This window comes from Balaenoptera physalus (assembly GCF_965194825.1).
Source record: "Balaenoptera physalus genome assembly, chromosome: 4".
Classification (NCBI taxonomy): Eukaryota; Metazoa; Chordata; class Mammalia; order Artiodactyla; family Balaenopteridae; genus Balaenoptera; species Balaenoptera physalus.
In genome coordinates, this window is record NC_138891.1 from 51,033,884 (window position 1) to 51,055,099 (window position 21,216).

Genomic DNA, 21,216 nt, shown 5'->3' on the forward strand with positions numbered 1-21,216 from the left:
CAGTGCTTATAGCACACCATGCCTTATGTTATGGTTATTTGAAATGTCTCATCTACTCTGCAATCTAGATCGTGGGCAGGGTCTCTGCTCTATTCTGGTTTTTACCTCCCACTATATCCCATAAAGGGCCTGATAGCACTGATGTTTGTTGTTTTATATACTATAGATGGGGCAGCAAGAGAAGAGGAGAAAGGCTCGCAGAACCTCAGACCACCCCTTCACCCTTTGACGCCCTCCCGGCCCAGAATATTCTTTTATGCTGAGCATAGACAAGGCTTGGAATGTTTTTCTAAAAAGAGAGCCACCCACGATTGGCACTGGCATGGGATTTATTTTCCATCTTAGAGAAAGGCAGGAAAAGAAAATAAGGGAATAGGAGTCTAAGCTGGACGGAGTAGAAAAGGGAAGAAATAAAAATTTTTTTAAGGAACTTCCCTGGCAGTCCAGTGGTTAGGACTCCAAGCTTCCAACGCTGGGGGCACGGGTTCGATCCCTGGTCGGGGAACTAAGATCCCACATGCTGCGCAGAGCGGCCAAAAAAATAAATGCATAAATAAATAAATAAAATAAGATAAAACTCACAAATAATTACCGAAAGAAGTTTCAAAAAAAATTTCTGAATGTCACTGAGTTATGCATAAAGATGACAGTGGTTCTGTCACAAAAGAATAGCTTAAACCAACTACTCTAAACTCTCAGCAGGGACTCCCCACCCCACCGCCCCGAATATACTGAACTGCCTAGAAGTGTATTTTCATCCACATCTTCTTGGAGCCATCTCCAAAAATTACAGCACATAAAACTAGACATTCAGTAGGTTCTTACAAGTTTCTTAATTTTTTTTCTGGTTGGGAATGACTGATAATCCCTACTCTGAAACTTTTCCAGGCTAAAATCATTGTTGCCTTGATCTAGGGAGTAGATCATAGGGGTCTTTTTGTCCCTTTGCCTTCTACTGGTGTTCCTAAAGAATGATTCTTTTAGGACAGTTTTTATCTTCCCCAGTGGGTGCCCCAGCTCTTCAAGAGCATATTATCTTAGCCCTTAACTATGCAAATTGCATTAAAGTTGTGAGAAATAATACACATGGGTGTTCTCCACAAAGGCCATGGAGTTGCTCTTTCTTTCCTTTGATTCCTTTAAATGTTCTTCTTGGATTAAGTTTAACCAGTAGAAAGGTGTGTACTGCACCAAGGTGCTCTGGCCTCGTAGAAGTGACTTTGATGACCTGTTAGAATATGAATTGCATTTTACAGTATTATGAGAAGAGTGGAAAAAAGCTAAGAAGTGCTGAGTTTATTCATATAAATAACTCAGACGTTATTCCTAGCACTATTCAACCACTCCCAGGCGAGTGCACGGGTTTTCAATGATCTCGGAAAGCTTGCCCAAGCAATGGGTCTACTCTAATCTGGACAATGTGAATCTTGACCCATTCAAGTCTGCCTCTTTCCTTAGCTGCTAAGACTTTCAGAGTCAGACGGAGGCCCACCTCTGGCACCCAGACACCACGTTGTACAGGTGTTCTATGAACTGACCCTACCCTGGCTTCATCTTGCTTTTCTCTTCAACTTTATTGTTCCTTTCTACTTTATTTTTCTTGTTTATTTTATTTTTTAGTTTCTGCATTAATCTTTGTAAGCCACCTTAAAGCATCTTTTTGGAATGAAAAAAAGTCATAAAGAAGGGTATACACAGGCAAACAATAGCTTGGCCCTCCATGTCTTTTGAAACTTCAAAATCTCCCCTGGGAAGATCAAAACGGAGATAAACGAGAAACTGTAGACTTGTCATTTGGTTCTTTAAACTCATGAAGATGCCACCTCTGTGTCTGTCACCACCTGAGCGTGTGGTTAATGTCATTTTCCCAGAAGTGGGGATCAATTTGCTCTGATGCTACCACACCCTCTCGTTGGAGAGGTGGTTAAACTGAACTGCAGTAACATGTCTAGAACTGGCTGGGACCTATAGGGAAGTGTAGCCCAATCTCCTATCTAATCTAAAACTCTGTACCACGGACCAGAGCAAATATGGCTAAGTACAGCTCACCCATCATTCTAAGGATACAGGATCTTTTGAAAAAGCACAGGGTTGTAATCTTCGTGTATGGTGTTCTTTTTTTATTTTTCTGTTTTTTTTTTTTAACCAAAAGAAGTATTTCATTCTATATTATTCTAATTGGAGCCTCACATTAGCCCTGTTGGGTGATGCAAATGTCATTTTCTTTATTTCCCTCATTTAAAGACTTTCAGGAGGGTTCAATTCCTTGTCAGTGGCCACATAACAAGTTGAGGGAAATCATGGAATGAATACAAATCATCCTAACAGGCACTGTCTATGTGCGCCAGGTATTTGCTGGGCTGGGTGATTTACATGCTTCAGTTCATTAAATTCCACAATGTGACTCTGAAGTTTATTGCTATCATTCCCATTTTACAGATAAGCAAATTGAAGCTCAGAGAAATATACTGTTCCATGTCACACGGCTGGAAAATGGTGGAGTACTCTGTGCCCTACTATCCCCCGAGTCCCCAGTGCCTGGCAGAGTATTCTATCAATTAGAGAGGTATCCAATCCAGATAAGATAGTCTGCTGCTTTTTTCTACCTGCTGAATGTTCAGGTTGAATTTGAGTTTGACTCTTACAACATTCTGATAGATTTGGGGGAAAACAAGGCTAGTTGCCTTTGTGTAAAGGTTTTGGGCCCTCCTATCTTTTACACACATTGTGTTTCCTATTATACAGACTCAAAGGTAACATTCACATTTGAGAATTAATATCCCACAGCTGCAAAGTGACATATCACTGGGGGAGGGGAGTAGGTATGAGAGGCCACAGGACCTGAGGGACAGAACACTGGATCAGAAATAGTAGGACTAGATTCCAGTCCTGCTCTGCCACTGATACAAACACTGCAGACCATACCACACAGTCTCAATAAATACTTGTTTAATGAATGAGTGAATGTTGTATGACCTTGAATGAGTCACCTTAACCCAAACCTTCAATGAGGGGGAAGATTAGGTGATCTTACAAGTCTGTTCATTCTAAGAGTCTAAGCAAGAATATGTTACATCTCAAAGCAAAAATCGACTGACAATTCAGAATGAGAAGGGAAGTGAAGCAGAATTCTGGCGTGCTCTTGGAGAGCTCTGCTTCTCTTCATCCTGGGTGACCACCTGGAAGTGGTGAGAGGAGACCCCACTGACTGTGGAAGATCAGAGCGGGCCTCCAGAGGACAGCACAGCAGCCAGTGCAGGATCAAGCCAGGCTCCTTGGGAAGTACCTCAAACCTTCCCCTTGACACAGGGGCTCTCTCTGTTCAAAGACATTCGAAATGAAAGGCCCCAGCATGGTCCCTCGAATCGACCGCACAGCACACATGCCCCCTCACTTAAATAGGACTGTTCTGTATAAGCTTTGCAGGAGCTATACTTGTGACAAGAGGCATTTAAGCTTCTGGGTACCCCATTTGCCCATTTTAACATCTGTGAAAGTTCCAGCTTTGGAAAGACCATTTCACACCACCCACTGCAGGGCAAGGGCATCATTCCTTGCAACTAACACTGGGATTCCAAGCCTTTTTTTTTATAGGGAGGACGAGAATGAGAATGATGGTGAAGCAGTCTGGCACCTCTGAATTCACTACAAAGTAATCAGAATCACAGAAATGAATAATAATTATTCATGATAAGAACAAACAGTTGGGTAGTGCCTCCTATGATGCCAGGCACTGTCCTAAGCCCTTTGCTCACAGTAACTCATTTAGTTCTTATCACAACCCTTTAGGCATGCACTGCCATCATTATCCCCACTTGACAGATAAGGAAACCGAGGCACACACAGGCCAGTATCTTGCCCAACTTCACTGGGTTGGTAAGTGCAAAGCCAGAACGATACTCTGCATCTGGCTCTTGCCATGCTGCCTCTATGGATTTGAAAGACATCTATGGCTGAGACGTCTATATATACAAAGTGAAGGATGTTTTATTAATGCTTTTTCAAGTGGCCATTTTCCCCTCTACCTTCACTTTGTTACCTGTCTTTTCCTCACAGAAACAGTAATCAGAGAACCACCGAGAAAACTAGACCAGCTAGATATACCTCATTCTTTTCTTTTTACACGTACTTTACACTATTAAAGATAAACCATCCAACCCACCCGTTCAGAGCTTTCCTGGAAAATTAACAGCTTAAATGAGACTCTTCTTTTGAGCTCCCTAGCCAACTCTTGATCACTAGGCAGCCCCAAGGCTAAGCACTGTCTGAGTACATGTGGGCCAAGCTAGTCTTTATGCAGGTAGCACAGGGAAAGAAAGTTCTAAACAGGCTGAGCTGCGAGGAGGCTTCATGAAGAATTCTGGTCCTGCCTCTTCTTTGGATGTTAGTCAGTGTGATTATTAATGAGCTTACCTCTGAGCTGCAGTCTCCCTGGGGAGAATGGCGGGTTTTCCTGGGTATCATATAGAGGAGCAAGATGGCCCAATGGACATCCTGAGCACCTATGACTCTGTAGGTTAGTGTAAAAGTCAAGTGCAGATGTAACTCTCAAATTCCTTCTGCCATCGTCATGAAGACTTAATATGAGATTTTCACATTGAGTCCTATGAAAACAAGCCCATTATAAACCAGTTTATTAATACAATGTCTACAGAGAGGACCACTCCCGCACATCTGGGATGATGGTGAAGATGCTAAATTACATCATATATAGCAAGGTTGCAGGAACTGGTGACATTTGGGCAAGAACACTATCATTGTCTTCAACCATTTCTGGGGCTTAGGTGGAAGGCATTTTAGTTTTGTTTGGTGTAATTTGTATTAATGCAGGGATAGCACAAGGACGTGAATCAATAACAGGATACATTTTCTAACAGTAGGAGTTGTTCAAAAATAGAATAGGCTGCCTCAAGCCTCTAAGAGTATAAGCAGAGATAATATGTTAAACAGGTTAAATGACTGAGGAGTATTGTCAAAGGGATTCTTGCTTTGAGAGAAGAACTGGCTTAGACCACTTTTGAGGTCTCTTATGTTCCTCAACCTCTATGATTCCATGAAACCGCTCATTGACTGAAGAAAACAAGAGTGAAATGAAAGCAATTTGATTTAAATGTCATGCGAAATAGTATTTTCTGTGAAACTATTTTGTTGTCATAGTTCTATGGTTGGGAACAGCTAAGAATAATGATGGTGTAACATAAGAGATGCAGACTGGATGTAATAAAAGAGATTCCATGAAGACCCCGGACAACTGAAGGCAGTTGTAATGCCCATTCCTCACTGTCACTTAAAGCAACCCCTGTCATCCACCTAAGCTGCCCTAGATACACCCAGGGCCAGAAACTGCCTAATGCTGGTTTTTTTTTTTTTTTTCTTCCAGTATGAAATGCTATAAATATAAAATACTAGCCTATCCTTCCCATTCCTTGGAAGTGTAGAAAGGGGTCTGAGCAAAAGGATTTCAAATATCAGTAGCATTTTAGGCTGCAGTACAGGAATTTCAGCCCAACCTCCTCACCTGGGCAGGAAGCCCCTCCCATCACAGGACCCAGGTGACCAAGCGGACACAGCCAGACTCCTGCAAGCATGGCAGGTAAGTTAGAACAGGGAACCTTTCTGGGATCCACTGGGAAGCAGGGTTCCATACATCCATGCAAACCACACGACCTCTTGAAGCACGTGTGTGAATTACACGCGTGCCTGACGCGGACCTCGCCAGAGGCCGTGGGCAGGCCCTGCCCCGGAAAGTGAGCATCCACTTTGCCAGCCTGGCTCCCATCTGTTTCATAATCTCTGTTCAGTTATTGAAATAACAGAGCAAAACTCCAGCTAGCACAGGGAGATCAGCTTGGTGCTTTGTGACCACCTAGAGGGGTGGGATAGGGAGGAGATATGGGGATATATGTATATGTATAGCTGATTCACTTTGTTATAGAGTAGAAACTAACACACCATTGTAAAGCAATTATACTCCAATAAAGATGTTATTTAAAAAAAAAAAAAAAAGCCCAGCTAGTAAGCGTTCAATCTTCGTGCCGCTGCTAACAGCACCCAGGAAGAAAGAGCTGCTCTGCCCCCAACCAGCGGCTGCTGCTCGCAGGACTCATTAGGATGCCTACAGTTAATGATTAAGTGAATTAAAGGCCGCTTCTCAGCAGTGCCGATGAATTAACACTCCAGGCCCTGAAATGGGAGAGTTATTCTTGTTCACGGTGTTTTCTTCCGGCTGAGGGCCTGGGAGTGTGGCCTGTGGGTGGGAACGCAGCATCCCCTGTCTCCTGCCTGCTCAGGCTGCAGTCAGCTGTGAGCGCTCACCTGGAAAAGAAATGACTGAGCAGCCACAGCAGGCGGATGATGGGAAAGAACGCTATTCCCCTCATGGGCAGCTCTTTTCTTGATTATTCAGGTACTTGGTGCCAGGTACTGTTCTAAGTGCTTTGGATGTAGAAACATTTAATCCTGGAAACTGTTACTCTCCCATGTTATAAATGAGCAAACGGAGGCATAGAGAAGTCATGTCTTGCCCAAGATCACAAAGGTAGTAAGTGGCAGAGCCAGGATTCAAACCTAGGCAATCTCCTACTGTACCCTTGACTGTCTTGTTTCTACCTTCCTGGAGAAAGGGTCACTCCCAAGGTGCTGTGTCCCAGGTGCCCAGAAGCTTACTCTTCAGGCATCACAAGAGCTCTACCTTCTTAGGGGTTTTGTTTAGATGCTGGTAGCAGGTGAGACTTGATGCAGCCACTGGTGGCGACGATGGGATCATAATTACACAGTGTGGGAAGTGACAACAAGACAAATACTGATGAGAGCATCCATCAAAAAGCAGAGTTTCCCCAGGGGAGGGTCCTCTGAGGCTTGGCTGGGAGGAGGAGACCTTCCAAGGTGGCAGCTGATCCTGTAAGATGAGGTGCATCCAGAAGGATGAAGAATGGGCTGCCGCCCTGTGCTGGAAGGCCAGGACTGCTAGCTATGTTGACAGTAGATGCAGACCCCAGCAAGACAAGAACAAGAGGGCTCTCAGAGAAGAGCCCTCAAAAAGGGATGGAAAAGTAAACAGGGAAGGTACATTAGCGAATGAAGGAAGACAGGCAATGGGAGATGCCATCTATTCAGAAAACCCTTAAAACAAAACAAAAAACCTAACAACTTTGAAATCACCAGTTGCAAAATAACAATAAAATATTCACCCACCAATGTCAGTCTGTTCTTCTGTCAGGCACTGTGCCAAGCCTTCTGTACCTATGACTACATTTACCCTACAACAATTCTGCCAAGTAAACAGTATCTTGATTGTGTATATGAGGAAGCTGAGGGTCAGAGAGGGCAAGTAATTTGCCCTAGGTCACGTAGCTAGGATTAAGCCTTGGTCTCCGCAGCTTCAAAGCCGGTGTGCTTTGCCCCTACACTAATCTGCTAGCCAGCCACTTAAAAACTGGATATATTTTTTTTTCTCTTGATGACATAACCAAATCCCTACTAGTATTATAAACAAATATTCTTCCCAAGGTATGAATAAAAGTTTACCTGTTGGTACATTTATTTTAATAAATTCAAGAAGGTTTTACTGTCACATGTAAAAGAGTAAACTTTTGGAAATTATACCTCGGACTTCAGCCAAAGGCACCCGCTCCAACAATACTAACAACTAATATTTACTGAGCATGTTCTAAGTGCTGCTGCTATTCTAAGGCTTTCTATGAATCGACTCATTTAATCCTTACAATAGCCCTGGGAGGTAAATGCTACTATTATTTCTGGTTTTACAGACGAGGAAACTGAGGCACAGGAAAGTTAAAGAACTTACATCTAATAAGGAAGATAACGTCAGCCAAAATACTACTCTCAACAGAATTTCCCCAAATGCTCTGTTGCTCATTGACTCTTCTGCAGTTTCCCCTTGATCCCCTTTTTCCCCTTTTTGGTCTGAAAGCACCTGGGAGAAGCTACTTAGGTCCCAAAGAGTAACCATACCCACCAGTGGCTTTTCTGCATTTGGGCTCCAGCTGCCACAGCTTCTGTGAAACTGGCCTGGTCACCCTGAGTGAAAGTGAATACTGAGAGATGATGTGAGCAAAGCTGACCACAATGTATGAGCATGTAATTATGAAAAGTTCTCCAAACTGAAGCACAAGTGGGGCCCATTAGTCATGTTTAACCTGGAATTGACAAGTCAGTTGAAAGTGAGATCTGTCTAGCTCTTGGCGGTTGACAAAGCCAGGTCTTTCACATCCATTTTCCTGGTTAATCCTCAGAACAACTTTGGTGGTGGGAACAAGCTTTCTTAGAAGCCTCCTCGTAGAGCTTAGGAAGCGGGGCTCTGGGGAGACTTAGGGAGCCGCCCAGGCAGGCAGGTGGTGCACGGTGGCCCTCAGATCTAGACCTTCTGACTTCCCGAGCAGGTTGCTTCCTTCTCTCCAAAGCAGAGACGAAATGGATACATTTCTAGAGAGTACTACACTAAAACTACCTTTCCAATGTCTTCTTTGTCACTGAAACGAAGGGCTGCTGTTGGCTTACTCCTTTGGGCAGCGTTCTGCAGAGCTGGTCCTGTAACTCCATGGTCCGCTTGAATATGCAGTTTTCTCTGCAACAACATTAAACTCTCCTACGTCCTTATTAGTCTTCTCTGCTTGCTTCTCCTCCCCTACTCGAGTTCTCAGAGAGTCTAGCTCCTAGACTCTCCACCTCTCGATGTCTACTTCCATGACCATAAACCAGTAATTCCCATTTTTCTTCCCATTCTCAAGCCCTCTTCTCTGGCTCTAACTATATAATCCAACTGCATCCTTGGCTTCACCACTGGCTGCCTCACAGGCATCTTTAACTCACTACATTCCAAAGTGATCTTATCCTCCTGCTCGCAAACCTGGTCCTGCACCTGGACGCTCCAGCCTGACATCGGAGAACATTCTGTGACCACCTGCGCTCCTTCATGGAAGACATCTGATCAACCACCGCATCCTGCATGTTCTATAGGCTCCATCTCTCTCAAATGTGCCCACTTTCCTCAATCCCCACCCAAGCACCATCCACCTAAAGCACCACCCTCTCTGGCCTGGGCTAACTGGTCTCTTTTAACCACTCTTGCTTCCTTCCACCCACTTTCCCTGCAGCCCAAGTTTCATTTCAAAAACGCAGATCCGACAGAAAGACAAATATCATATGATATCGCTTATATGTAGAATCTAAAGAAAAGGGCACAAATGAACTTATTTACAAAACAAAAATAGAGTCATGGATGTACAAAACAAACTTATGGTTACCAAGGGATGGGGGGGGCAGGGATAAAATGGGAGATTGGGATTGACATATACACACTACTATATATAAAATAGATAACTAATAAGAACCTGCTGTATAGCACAGGGAACTCTACTCAATACTCTGTAATGGCCTATATGGGAAAAGAATCTAAAAAAAAAAAAAGAGTGGAAATATGTATATGTATAACTGATTCACTTTGCTGTACACCTGAAACTAACACAACATTGTAAATCAACTATACTCCAATACAAAGTGAGAAAAAAAGGATCACATAAAAAAAACCAAAAAACAACAACAAAAAAACCCAGCAGATCTGATCATATCTCCTTGGTTGAAACATATCAATGACTTCCCACTATTCTTAGAACAAAATATGAAATTCCTTAACCAGGCTTACGAAGCCCAGCAACACAGTGCCTTGGCTTCCCTGCCTAGCATCCACGCGTGCCCCCCACCGCCTTCAGCTGAACGCTGACCGACGGGCCTCCACGCCCGCCTAGGCTCCCACCCCCGCGGTCTGCTCCCCTAGTGCGCCATTCTTCTCCACCACAGCAGTCTGGCAATGATGGTGAAAATGGTTATTTGGGTGATTATTTGCTGAATGCCTGTCTCCCTCACAGATCTCGTCTTCACAAGGGCAGACCATTCCCAGGGTCCAGCATGGCTGTCCGCAGAGCAGAGCTATGCATCCACTAAATTTGTCAAGTGACTGCGGGTAGGAACAGGACAAAAGTTTTAATTCTACCATACACTTAAACAAACACTTGATCCCAATGTCCTTAAAAGCCCCAGTCACTTGCAATAAACAGCTAGAGGCTTATAGGGAATTTTAGACTCCAGGCTCTCATCTTGTACGTCAGTGCTCAACTATTCCTGGCCAGTAAGATACTGGTGGTATTTAACTTTTTCTTTTTCTGGTGATAGAACCAAAGCAGTATAATATCTTTCAGCTAGAGCTTGTTGTTTTTACAACTGGATGATGTTATGATCGCCTTGAGGGCACCAAATGAGATCTAGGTGGCTTAAAGAACTGAATACAATTCTCCGAAGAATAAAACTTGCTACCATGGAGCGGGTTCGTGCTCCTGGGGTCAATGTGATTCATTTCTGTGACTCAAAGATACTCTCCCCACAATGAAGGTATAGAAAGAGGGCTCTCAGCAAGTTGAAAAATATATATAGTAATTACTAACATCATTTCAAAACTCTTGAGTACAATCAAGCATCACCACAAATCTTCTGCCCAAGGTTGGTCTAAAAAGATGACCAGAGTAGGTGCCCCAGCACCTCAAGGTCCTGATTCCTGGGCCCTAACTCTGTGATGGAGAGTAAAACAAGTTGTGCATTGACTAGGCCAAGTGCCAGTAACTTCTATTGAACTGAATAAAAATAGAAGCCCTCTATGTACTTTTTCTCACTATTGATGGACTTACTCATCTTAGCTGGGTTTAATCAGATTCTTGGAACTTAGTCATAAATTGTACTTTATCATTGGTCAAAAGCAGTGTCGTGTACCTACCATTTAATTGGCCTGAAGCCACGTCCTTTTCATGAAACTGATAAATGACTACATTCAGTGTACAAAGTCCTTCTAAGAATACACAGATCCTGGTTTAGAACCTAGCCAAAACCACATGGTTGCCTATCAATAGCAAAGGGCAGACAGGGATTCCTTAGAAACTCTGGTTGGAGGTGACATCTGAGATCACTGAGGAAGGCGAAGGCTACAACTTACACAGCCTCGTGTCACCAAAGGGGTGTCTGAAGGGCACTTTATTTGGAAAAGGGAATGTATTTCCCAGGATGCCTGCACAAGGCCACCTGGCTCACAATGAAGTGAAGTTCACAAGCCTAACTACGGGCTTTAACTGCTTCTGTGTGACAATGTAGTGCCAGTTCCTACTCAGCATCAGAAACAGAAGTGGTCACCACAGGCCAGGGCAGCAGACGTGGATGGGATCCAGCAGGACCGGAGGCGGGAGAGGAATCCCAGGCGGCGGGGACAGTCATTACTTAGGGGTTCAGAACGTACAGTCATCTGAGTATTCAGTGTTTCTTTTTTTTCTCTATTGCGCACTAGGGGCAAGATAAAGGATCAAAAGATAAAGCGGGTAAAATCTCTTGATGCCCTGTGGCCACAAGCATTCCTGCTTCTGGTGAGAAGCTAGGGTGCATGCACATTGATGCCTAGAGCAAAGTGTCTCCATGCACGCCTTCTGTGCCTGTGGGGTGGGGATATAGAGGGTGTGCCCCACTGGATGCCTGTGCCCCACTGAGCCTGAAAACATCCATGATAGAGGCTCCAGAAAATGCAGCAAAAGAACAGACACGAGGAGGCCTTGGCAGGGGCTCTGACTGGAAGCCTGAGAGCCAGACTCCAGCTCAAAGACGAGCACCTGCCGAGTGCAGCTTCTTTGACCTTGCTCCGAAATCCTTAAATACTCAGTGCAAAAGACCACAGGAGCAGAGGCCAGGTGAAGACTATGGAAAAGCACACTGACTCTGGCTTGCCGGGGGAGAGGCAGGACAGATGCAGTGACAGCGGCTGGGCTCTGGAGTCCAATCTGCTGGGTTTAAAACCTCGTTTTGTCTCAAGCTGCATGACCGTTAGCAAGTTGTTAACCTCTCTGAGACTCACCTGCATTATCTTTAGACTGGGGGTTCTTGCGAGGATTAAATGAGACAATTCACATGAAGTACTGAACAGAGTACCTGTCTTATGGTTAAGTGCTTCCCAACTGTTAGAAATTGTTATTCAAGCAACTGGATGAAAAAAAAACATATAATGTTTAAATAGATCAAACCAGGTACGAGAGGAAGAAAATCTAAAAAAATAAAACCAAAACAGTACAATGCATCCTCTGAAAAGACTGTACCAACTGAGGACCTAGGTTCAAAGGCCAAGAGTTCTTGTGTTAAAATTTAAAAAAAAGAAGGCAATTCATATAAGAGTGTGCGTGTGTGTCTGTGTACACGTGTTTGCATTCTCTGGTATGTTAAACGTTTTATGGGATGACAATGGGGATTTTCTAGGGTTACTTGGTAAATGCTTTTAGCTTGAAACTAAGTGTAGCAAATCACCAGGCAAGGAGCTCATTAGCCAGACAGGGGAAAGGCAAATGGTCCAGATTTCCAGGGCATGATGCTCCAGTGAGGTGAGGGCCTCGGGAAATGCTCTTGGAAGGAATAAACCACAAATCAGGAAAGAAGCAGGAAAGGCAGGGTTGGGGGGCAGAGCCTGAGAGGGTACTGGCTGCGGAGAGAGGTTTGATCAGAAGTTAAAAGGAGTAAGCCTTGGATCCATACAGCAGAGGCCGTGGTCCTCAGGAGACCCGAGAGACTGAAGGAAACGGTGCAGCGCTGGGCTGGGGGCCAGTACAAGAGGCTGCAGCCGGCTTGGGTGGGCGGAAGGAAATGACACTAAGGCACAGCTGCAAGGACCTGTCTGAGAATTTCAATTTGTGCCCAGGAGAGTAACCAGAGGTGAGGCAGGCACCTCCACTCCTACACTTTGTACTTTACTTCTGAGAGCTGGCTAATTACCACCCACATCTCCCTTCACCCTGCCTTTGCCTGCTCCTTTGAAGGCTTCTGCCCCCTCAGCACTACAATGCCTCCGTCTACTATAGTGTAATTCTGAGAATACAGGATGGTAGGTGACCTTCAAACCTTTTACGGGCTGAGCATTCGTTACTCCGACAACATCCTAGACTTACTTAGATTGGAAAGTCCTTCATTTGCCTATTGCTGTTTGCAGACACTTATAAGGTTCAATTCTGAGGGTCACAGTTCACGGCTCTGATTACATATCTACCCTTAGTGCATCAGGGCCCGCATGGCCATTGGGAGAAGGCAGACCTGGGTGTGAATCCTGGCTTTGTACGTACTGGCTCTGTGACGTGGGACCAATTTCTTCTCCTCTTTGAACCTCAGTTTCCTCTTTGTTAAATGGAGATACACACACTTTGCACGAGAGATCATGGATATACACAAATCCACGATAGCGGTGACATCCTGGATGTAAGCAAAGCACCCCACCCGGTATTTGGCACACAGAAGTCATTCAATGATTGTAACTGTTGGGTATGGTTGCTGCCGGTCTGCATACTAATACTCTAGGGACATAATGAGGTTGATGGGATTTACTGCAAGCTGGAACGGAAGCCCTCACTAATCCGGGAAGGCTGGACCTGGATGTACGATTTAAAAAGCAAGCCGCTCCTGGAGCCTGCAATTCACCACCCTCTAACTGCAGTGGCCACCTGACAGCAAATGAATTGCTGTAAACCGTTAATGAGGAACAAGATGGTGTCTGGGAGAACTGTAAAATTACTCCCCCATTACCATGCCGTTAGTGAAGCTTTCATCTGCCATCCAACTTCCCCAACAGCCATGGTCTCTCAGTTTCCTAACTGTCTAGAGGTTTTGATTTATCTGGCAGAGGAAGGAGGCCCTGGACCCAAGTTCTGGGAAAGAGGCTTTAATAAATGTCTGTGAGACCACACGGGTGGGAGCCTGGCCCAGGGTAAGCCATGCAGGAGAGTGTGGCTGGCACTACGGGCTCCCACACAGATGGCAGCACACCTACTGGTGAAGGCAAGGCTTGCCCACTAGCTACGGGACAGGCCCTGGCTACCAAGGCGTGCGTGGAAGGACTCGTGAAATGCTTTCTTCCGTGTTCAGAGGAGTAACAAAGGAGCAGCAGTAGGCAGGCCCTGCTTTTCCATATTTGACGTCTTGCTTCTCTGCCTATTCACTGTGGTCACTGTAGTCTAGTCAACACCTATACGTCACCTCTTGGTCATTGACTCATCCACTTGTATATTAGTTCATTCATTCCACAAATATTTAGGAGTTCATTCATTCCACAAATATTTAGGAGGCGCCTACTGTGTGACGGGCACTGTTTCAGACACTAATGTCTAGATACACGATGTAGAGATACGTAGGGATAAAAGAGAGAATCTCCCGTCCTCAGGGAGCTTACATTCTAGTGCGGAGAGACAGATATACGAAAGTACATAAAGTACACACATGTGAAGGTGATAAGAGCTATATAAAAAAAATTAAGCAGGGAAGAGCGACAGGACATGATATAGAGAGGGGCTGTGATTTTAAGTGGGGGGCTCAAGGAAGCCTCACCAAGAAGGTGGTACCTGGGCAAGCCTTGAAGAGGCTGGAGCCTTCACCTGCTTTGCTGACGTGACCACACCAAGGTTCCACCGCCCCCAGCCAGGGACGTGCCCCGCTTGTGAGAGCGTGTGGCTGCAGCCTCCTTGGCAGTTCAGCCGCGTGTGCTGCAAGCAGGCTACAGCCTCGGCCCCGCGGGCGGGACCTCGGGCGCCGGCGCACGCCCGGGAAGGGGCCGCAGCCGCGAGGGGCAGGCGGCAGAGGCGGCCGGGGGCGGGGGGGGGGGCCTCACCTCCTCCAGCCGGCGTCGCTGTTCCTTCTGCTCCTCGATGCGCTTCTGGCGCTCGGCCAGCAGCTGCCGCTTGTGCTCCTCGTTCTCCCGCTGCTGCTGCTCTAGCTGCTGCCGCCGCAGGGCCTCGGACCGCTCCTTGTTGGCCAGCTGCAGCCGCAGGAAGTCCCGCCGCAGCGTCGACTCGCCGGGCAGGTTCAGGATGGAGCTGCGCGGCGGGAGAGACAGATCAGCGTCCCGCGCAGGGAGGGGCCACCGCTACCGGGGGTCCCGGCGGAGGAGAGCCAGGCGGGTACCGCACCCACCTGCGGGGAAAGAGGCCACGTGCTCAAGCACGGGCTCGCAGACCCCTCCGTTAATTCCACTGCTCACCCCCCAAAAGAAACAGAGTCCAGGTAACAGACGCGACTCCAGGTAACAGACGCGAGTCCAGCCTCCCCTCCACTGTGACTACGGCATGCCTAGGCTGCTCCGTCGCCGCAGAGATGTCACATGCCTGAAGCCATCACCTCTCTCCCGGACCGTCCACACCACTCCCTCGCCCCTCTATTTCTAAAAGCTGTAGTGAGTACGCAAGCCCTGAGCTCCAGGCCAGCTTATTTTCACTTTAAAGAAAGGCAAGAGCTAAGCCAGCAAATAAAAATGAATAATCTGGAGCGGTGAGGGAGCTTGCTCTCCTTGGATGGGTACCTCGTCTTCACCCACATCACCTCCTTGAACAGCACAAAGCTACAGACTCCTTGGTTCTGCTTGCAGCCCAGCAAGGAGGAGGGAAATGGTTCCTACTTACTCATACAGACCTAGCCCTTTTAATCTTTCCGGCAGCTTCCCCTTGAAATAAATCCATTAAATAATCATTGAGTACCTACTATGCGGCAGGCACTATAATAGGCTCTAGTGGATACAGCAGTAGCTAAACAAATTCTCCCTCTAGTTATTTTCGTGTGGGGAAGAGAGACAGGCAAATAATTAGACAGGCAGACAAATTATTACAAATAACATAATTTCAGATGTTAACAGGCTCTATAGAAGACAAAAAAAGTGTAAGAGTTTAAAAGGGACAGTGGCAGGGCACTGCGGCTAGGATGAGGGTTCTGCTTGAGATGGGCTGATCAGGGAAGACCTCTCCCAGAAGCTGATAGTGGAGATGGGCCCCAAATGATGCAGAGTCAGTCACATGAGGAGGCAGGGGAAGAACCTTTCAGGCAGAAGGAAAAGCAAGTGTAGAGGCTTGTCGTGGCAACAGGGGTGGCCTTTTTGAGGGTCTGAAGCCCAGGCACTCTTCCCAGAGCAGAGCAAATGACAGGGAGAGGGGTACAAGAGGAAGTCAGAGACAGAGCAGAGAGGGTAAAGCATGAGCTGTGGAAGCCACACATGGAAAGCTTATTAACAGGAGGGTAACGTGATCAGATTTGTTTGGGTGCTGAATAGAAGATGTTCTGCAGTGGGTACAAGGGCAAGCAGGGCCACCAGTTGGGCTGCGACTACAGCGGCTCTGGGGTAGAGACTAACCAGGTCGGGGAGGTGGGGATGGAGGCTGGGAGGAGCATCTGGGGAGAGAGTTAATGAAACCTGTTGATGGATCTAATGTGTGGAGTGAGGGATGACTTGCAGGTTTCTTCCTGGCGTCTGGGCTGTGGTGGTGATGCAAACTGGGATGGGGAACGAAAGGGGAGGAGCAGGTTTGGTGATTGACAAGGGGATCATTCTGTCTTGGAGAGTGGGTAGCGTGCTATGTGAGATACTGCCATAACATGACATCAAAAGGCGTGGCTCATAGACAGTGCTTGGATTCTACTAATAAGCCTCCTTTAAAACCAACAGCCTTTGTGTAGAACTTTAAACAACCCCCCAGAGGAGGGGCTTATCTACTCAGGCCACATGGTCTGTGCAAAGGTGGTGGGGCTTGGGGAACCCAGCCTCCCATGCACATGAGGACAATCCATTAATATTAACTGACGTTGAATCAATGTCAGGCGACCCGAGATGTACTACTGACTGAATCATTAACTCTGTGTGAGAGCTGGTTGCTACCGTTGGGCTGTTACCTCATTTCTATAATGAGATAACCACTATCCCTTTCTATTTTACAGGATTTCATGAAAATTAATTAGATGTGTCCATGAAACAGGACTTGGAACATAATCTTCGATGTGATATAAAGACATGTGACAATTATAGAAATGTAAAGAGATGCCTAGGTCACCCACTAAGTGACTCCTAACATGCGGTTTAGCAAGTGTTAGTTAAGATGAGGCTCCCAGCTCCATGGCGAGTGATCAGAAGGGCTGACGTGACTGTCTGGGTGAGCTTTGGAAAAATAGCGTACGACTCTGAAAGCAAGGCATTTGGTCCTTTGCTTTACAAGAATGTTCATTTTCCATGTCATTACTTGGCAGTCACCATATTTATGCAGCTAAACTAGGGGCAGAAAACGTCTAGATGGAAGGAAAGAATTCTCTTTCAGTCTTTGACCTTGAAAATTCCCGTAACAGGTGAAGAGAGAAAAACTGATGGCCCTGTAACCTCAATCCCATCCTCTTCCAGTAGTTTTAGCAATAATCCAGCTTGGTAGGTCTGAATTAGCTCAGGAAAGGAATGCACTAGCTTATTCTAGCAGCAGTGGCTGAACTGGCCCCTTCCCTGGTTCAGAAGCTCTGCCTCAGTCGTACAAGAACTGCTCCTTATTGAGTACTGGGTCCCTTCCTTGGATGGCTAGAGGATGGGGACCCATATACCCCAGTGACCCTTCTGCTTTGTGCATTTCCCCCAGTAATCTCACTTCACATGTACAGTGCATCCGCCCTGGTGTGCATGCCCATGCCCCTTGATTCACCAAACTGCCATCAGCTGAATTCTCTTACAAAAGAGAAATCCTGGCAGTGTGAGCACATTGGCATTAATTACTTATGAACACAGACTAGAAGAAAGTCAGAATCAAAGTCAAGTGAAATTCAAAACATAGGGATGATGATAATAAAGCAGCACTTGATTCTGGGGGCCAACGTATGACAAGAGGAATGGGAATGGAAGTTTCTATTTAGGGTTCACCTTAGAGTGTAATTTGATATCCTGGAAACTGTTTCCTCTTGGATTAGGCTGTGTTGAAAACACACGCCATGTGACGAGGACAGTGGCCACCTAAATGTCTCAAAGGTATGAAGTAGTGGACTGGATAACTCAAGTCCAAAAATACCACTTTGGTCTCCAGAAAGTTGCAGTTTTAGGCACTTTTAGACCTGTATTACCCAGATAATTGCCTCCTACCCATTCTACATGTTACACATGTGAGGAAACAAGGAAAATAATCTTGAAAGACAAGATAAAGAATATCCTGATTTCCATGTTCTTGTAAGAGTCTGCCTAGGGAAATTTTCCCAAATTAATGAGTACATTTGTGGGCAATAAATTAAATAAGACCACCCTGCTGGATTCTTAAAAATGAACCTATAAATCAAAAGGATGTTAATTTCACACAACCACAGTGCAAAATGTGAAACTGAGAACTGTTGCTCGCCTACCTGGGCTCTCCTGAGTCATTCTCCTCCTCTTCTTCCTCACTCCCGCTGTACTCATACTCCGTCTCATCTAAAGAGAGACCCACAGAATATTAGCGTGCAAAAAGATGCTACAGCTCGGTAAAGCTCATGCCCTCATTTTATGTATAAGTAAACTGAGGCCCAAAGAGTTGCCCTTAATGCTGACCTGGGACAGGCTCCAGGCCTCCTGACTTGTGATCCAACAGTGCCCACCAGCTAGATTCAAGCACATGGAATTAACATCCAAGACTGCCCCAGTCGACTCTAGATTCTCTCCCTAATGCCTGGCATTCACATGAAAGTGAAGACAAGGAGCTGAAACATAACTTTTCAGTTTGTGTTAACTCCCATTATAGGACCACCTAACCCAATCTTTTATTGGGCCACTGTTAACTTACTGACAGGAGTAATCATTTTTTACGTAGGAATTTTATTATGACGTACATAGACTCACAAATTGCCTTTAGATATCTTAATACCAGACAGAAACTTTTGACAACGTGTGCTATTAAAAATATAGATTTAAATGTGTTTTGATTGACCCACTGGGGACATTCATTTAATTCCCTAATATATTAAGCAAGTTAACATGCCATAATGAACAAGATCGAGTCTTTGCTTCGGAGGAGATTAGAATCTAATGGTCAAGAAAGATAAGTAAATAATCAGAGTCTCCATGATTATGAAGAAAGAGAACTAATCTTTATTGGGTATCGCCCATGTTGGTCACTATGCTAGATACTTATGTTCTCTCATGTACTTCTCATAACAATCCTTTAACATAATACCCGTTTTGCAAGCAAAGATACTGAGATTTTAAGCAGTTTATTAATATGACCAATACATCTGAGATTTGGATTCAGAATTCAATCCAGAATTTTTCCAACTTTATAATTAGCATTCTTTCCAACACATTGTATACTAAATAGAATTACATAAAAAAGCGCAATGAGATATCAGACAAAAAAGCGGCTAAGTCCATGGGTCATAATGGGGGAAGGTAACAGTGAAGTCCTTGAGGAAGAAATGAGCTGGACCTTGGAAGATCAGTAGCCCTTTTTTAGGCAGATGGCAGCTGAAAGTGCTGGGAAAGGGGCATTCTAAGCAACATAACCACCTGAGTAAGGCTAACAGTATTATAGTGCATGAATGTTCAGGAAACACTGAGTTGTGAGTGGCTGGTGTGAGAAAGCAGATGGAGTGAGAAAGCCCAGCAGGTCTGATGTAGCTTAATGATCTTTATATATACCATGCTGAGGACTTTTTCGTAGGCAATGGGGAGACTTTGGAGGAGCTTTTCATTTTAATCAGGGAGGTTGTCACAGGGCTATCATCCCTTGATAGCTATGTGTTAGTAATTACAACTTTGAAGACATTTGTACACCCCTGAAAAGAAACTGAAACTGCAATTTGGTTATGTTACCACCAGGAGGCAGCAGTCACATGATGAGAACCATGGAATTTGATCATAAACACATTTTGCTTTCCATACTATTTAGCCATTAAAGGGATGATGAAAGGAAGCCATAGCACGATGACTTCAAGAGTATTTTTTAAAATCATGTAAAAATTAGCTTCACATGTTTAGATAAGTATGAAGTTTTCAGGCTACTTTTTAAAAAGTATTATTTTACGAAAATGTAAAGAAACTTCATAAAGTGTTTCAGTATTCCACATTGAAAGTTTAGTATTCCAAACTTTCCTTAAATGAATCAACAGAGAGTTCAAAGTAAAATGCAGAAATTTTATCTAGTAAAGTAAATTATAGCAAGGAAAAGAAGCACACAATTAATCTAATTATTTCTCCTCTCTAGGGTAAAAATTTCATTTGTCAATCTCCTCAACTATAATACTTCACCAGAATCCAGCATGATTGCTTTTATATTAGTGGCTTAAATTAGCATGTATCAACATATCTGAAGGAAAAAATAATATCAGGTTAAAAAAATCAAAGCAATGCACATTAAACATTTTTGATTCTACCAGAAGCTGGTCTTAGAGCTACTAAGAGAATGAAAAAATTTTAGAAGGAGCAAGTCAAGTCATTTAATCAAACTGAGCAACTGGAATGAAGTCTTATTTTGAGCAACACTCTTTCTTGGGGAGCAGACAAAAAAGAAGGCTGCTGGTGGCTCGAAGCCTAAACAGAATGAGGTTCCTTAAATCATCATGCAACTCTCGAGTAAGCCTACTCCCAAGGATCTTACTCTTTACCCTGCAGAGAGGGAACACATTAAAAATAGTCTGTTTTCATGGGGTGGTGAGTTCTAAGTCACATTCTAGAGTTTGTGCCCCCAAAATGTGAAAACAATCCAAGGCACAAGCTTTACCCACTCTTACTCACAGGTCAGAGGCAGAGGTCACATGATCTCAGAAGGTAACCCTGAACAGTACTGAAAAACTGTAGGTCAATAAAAATTGTCTAAATAAGGATAGCTTACATTTATTCAGTACATCTATGTGCCAGACATTGTATTAAGCATTTTACATGCATCATCTCATTTAATCTTTGCAAAAATGCCAGACAATACTAATTATTATTATACCCCCATTCCTATTTTAAAGATGAGAAAACTGGGGTGAAGTTCACATAACCATTAAGGGGTAGAAGTAGAAGTTGAACTCAGAATTTGAGTCTAAAAAGAAGAGTCTGAGTCCTTAACCTATTCTATATACCTATAGGAAAATAAATTTTCTTTTTAGAAAAGTTGGCCTTTAATGGGCTGCATGTCTGACACACTGCCCTAAACTATTCCCTTTATCTTTATTTTTGAAATTTTTTATTTTTTTTAACTTTTTATTTCATACTGGAGTATAGTTGATTAACACTAAACTCTTCCCTTTAAAAGTCTGACTTCATGGAGTGGCCCAAGACCACTATTAATAAGTAGCAGTTGAAAAATCAGTCCCGGCACTTTTTGACCTGACTCGTCTATTTCTCTCCAGCTTGGGCTGCCCTCCCAACTCCTTGGGCCCTGATTGATGCCTCAT

General features: G+C 44.6%; 1 protein-coding gene across 4 annotated transcripts in view; it reads right to left on the bottom strand.

The window, feature by feature from the left end:
* TNIK (TRAF2 and NCK interacting kinase) overlaps positions 1 to 21,216 on the bottom strand; it is a 406,211-nt gene that overhangs the window by 80,013 nt on the left and 304,982 nt on the right. For all 4 annotated transcript variants that reach the window (XM_082458916.1, XM_082458915.1, XM_082458918.1 and 1 more), the window contains exons 11-12: positions 18,208 to 18,274; positions 14,690 to 14,894 (exon numbers count right to left, since the gene is read on the bottom strand). In XM_082458916.1, the coding sequence (XP_082315042.1) occupies positions 14,690 to 14,894; positions 18,208 to 18,274 (272 nt within the window). The remainder of the gene's footprint in view (positions 1 to 14,689; positions 14,895 to 18,207; positions 18,275 to 21,216) is intronic.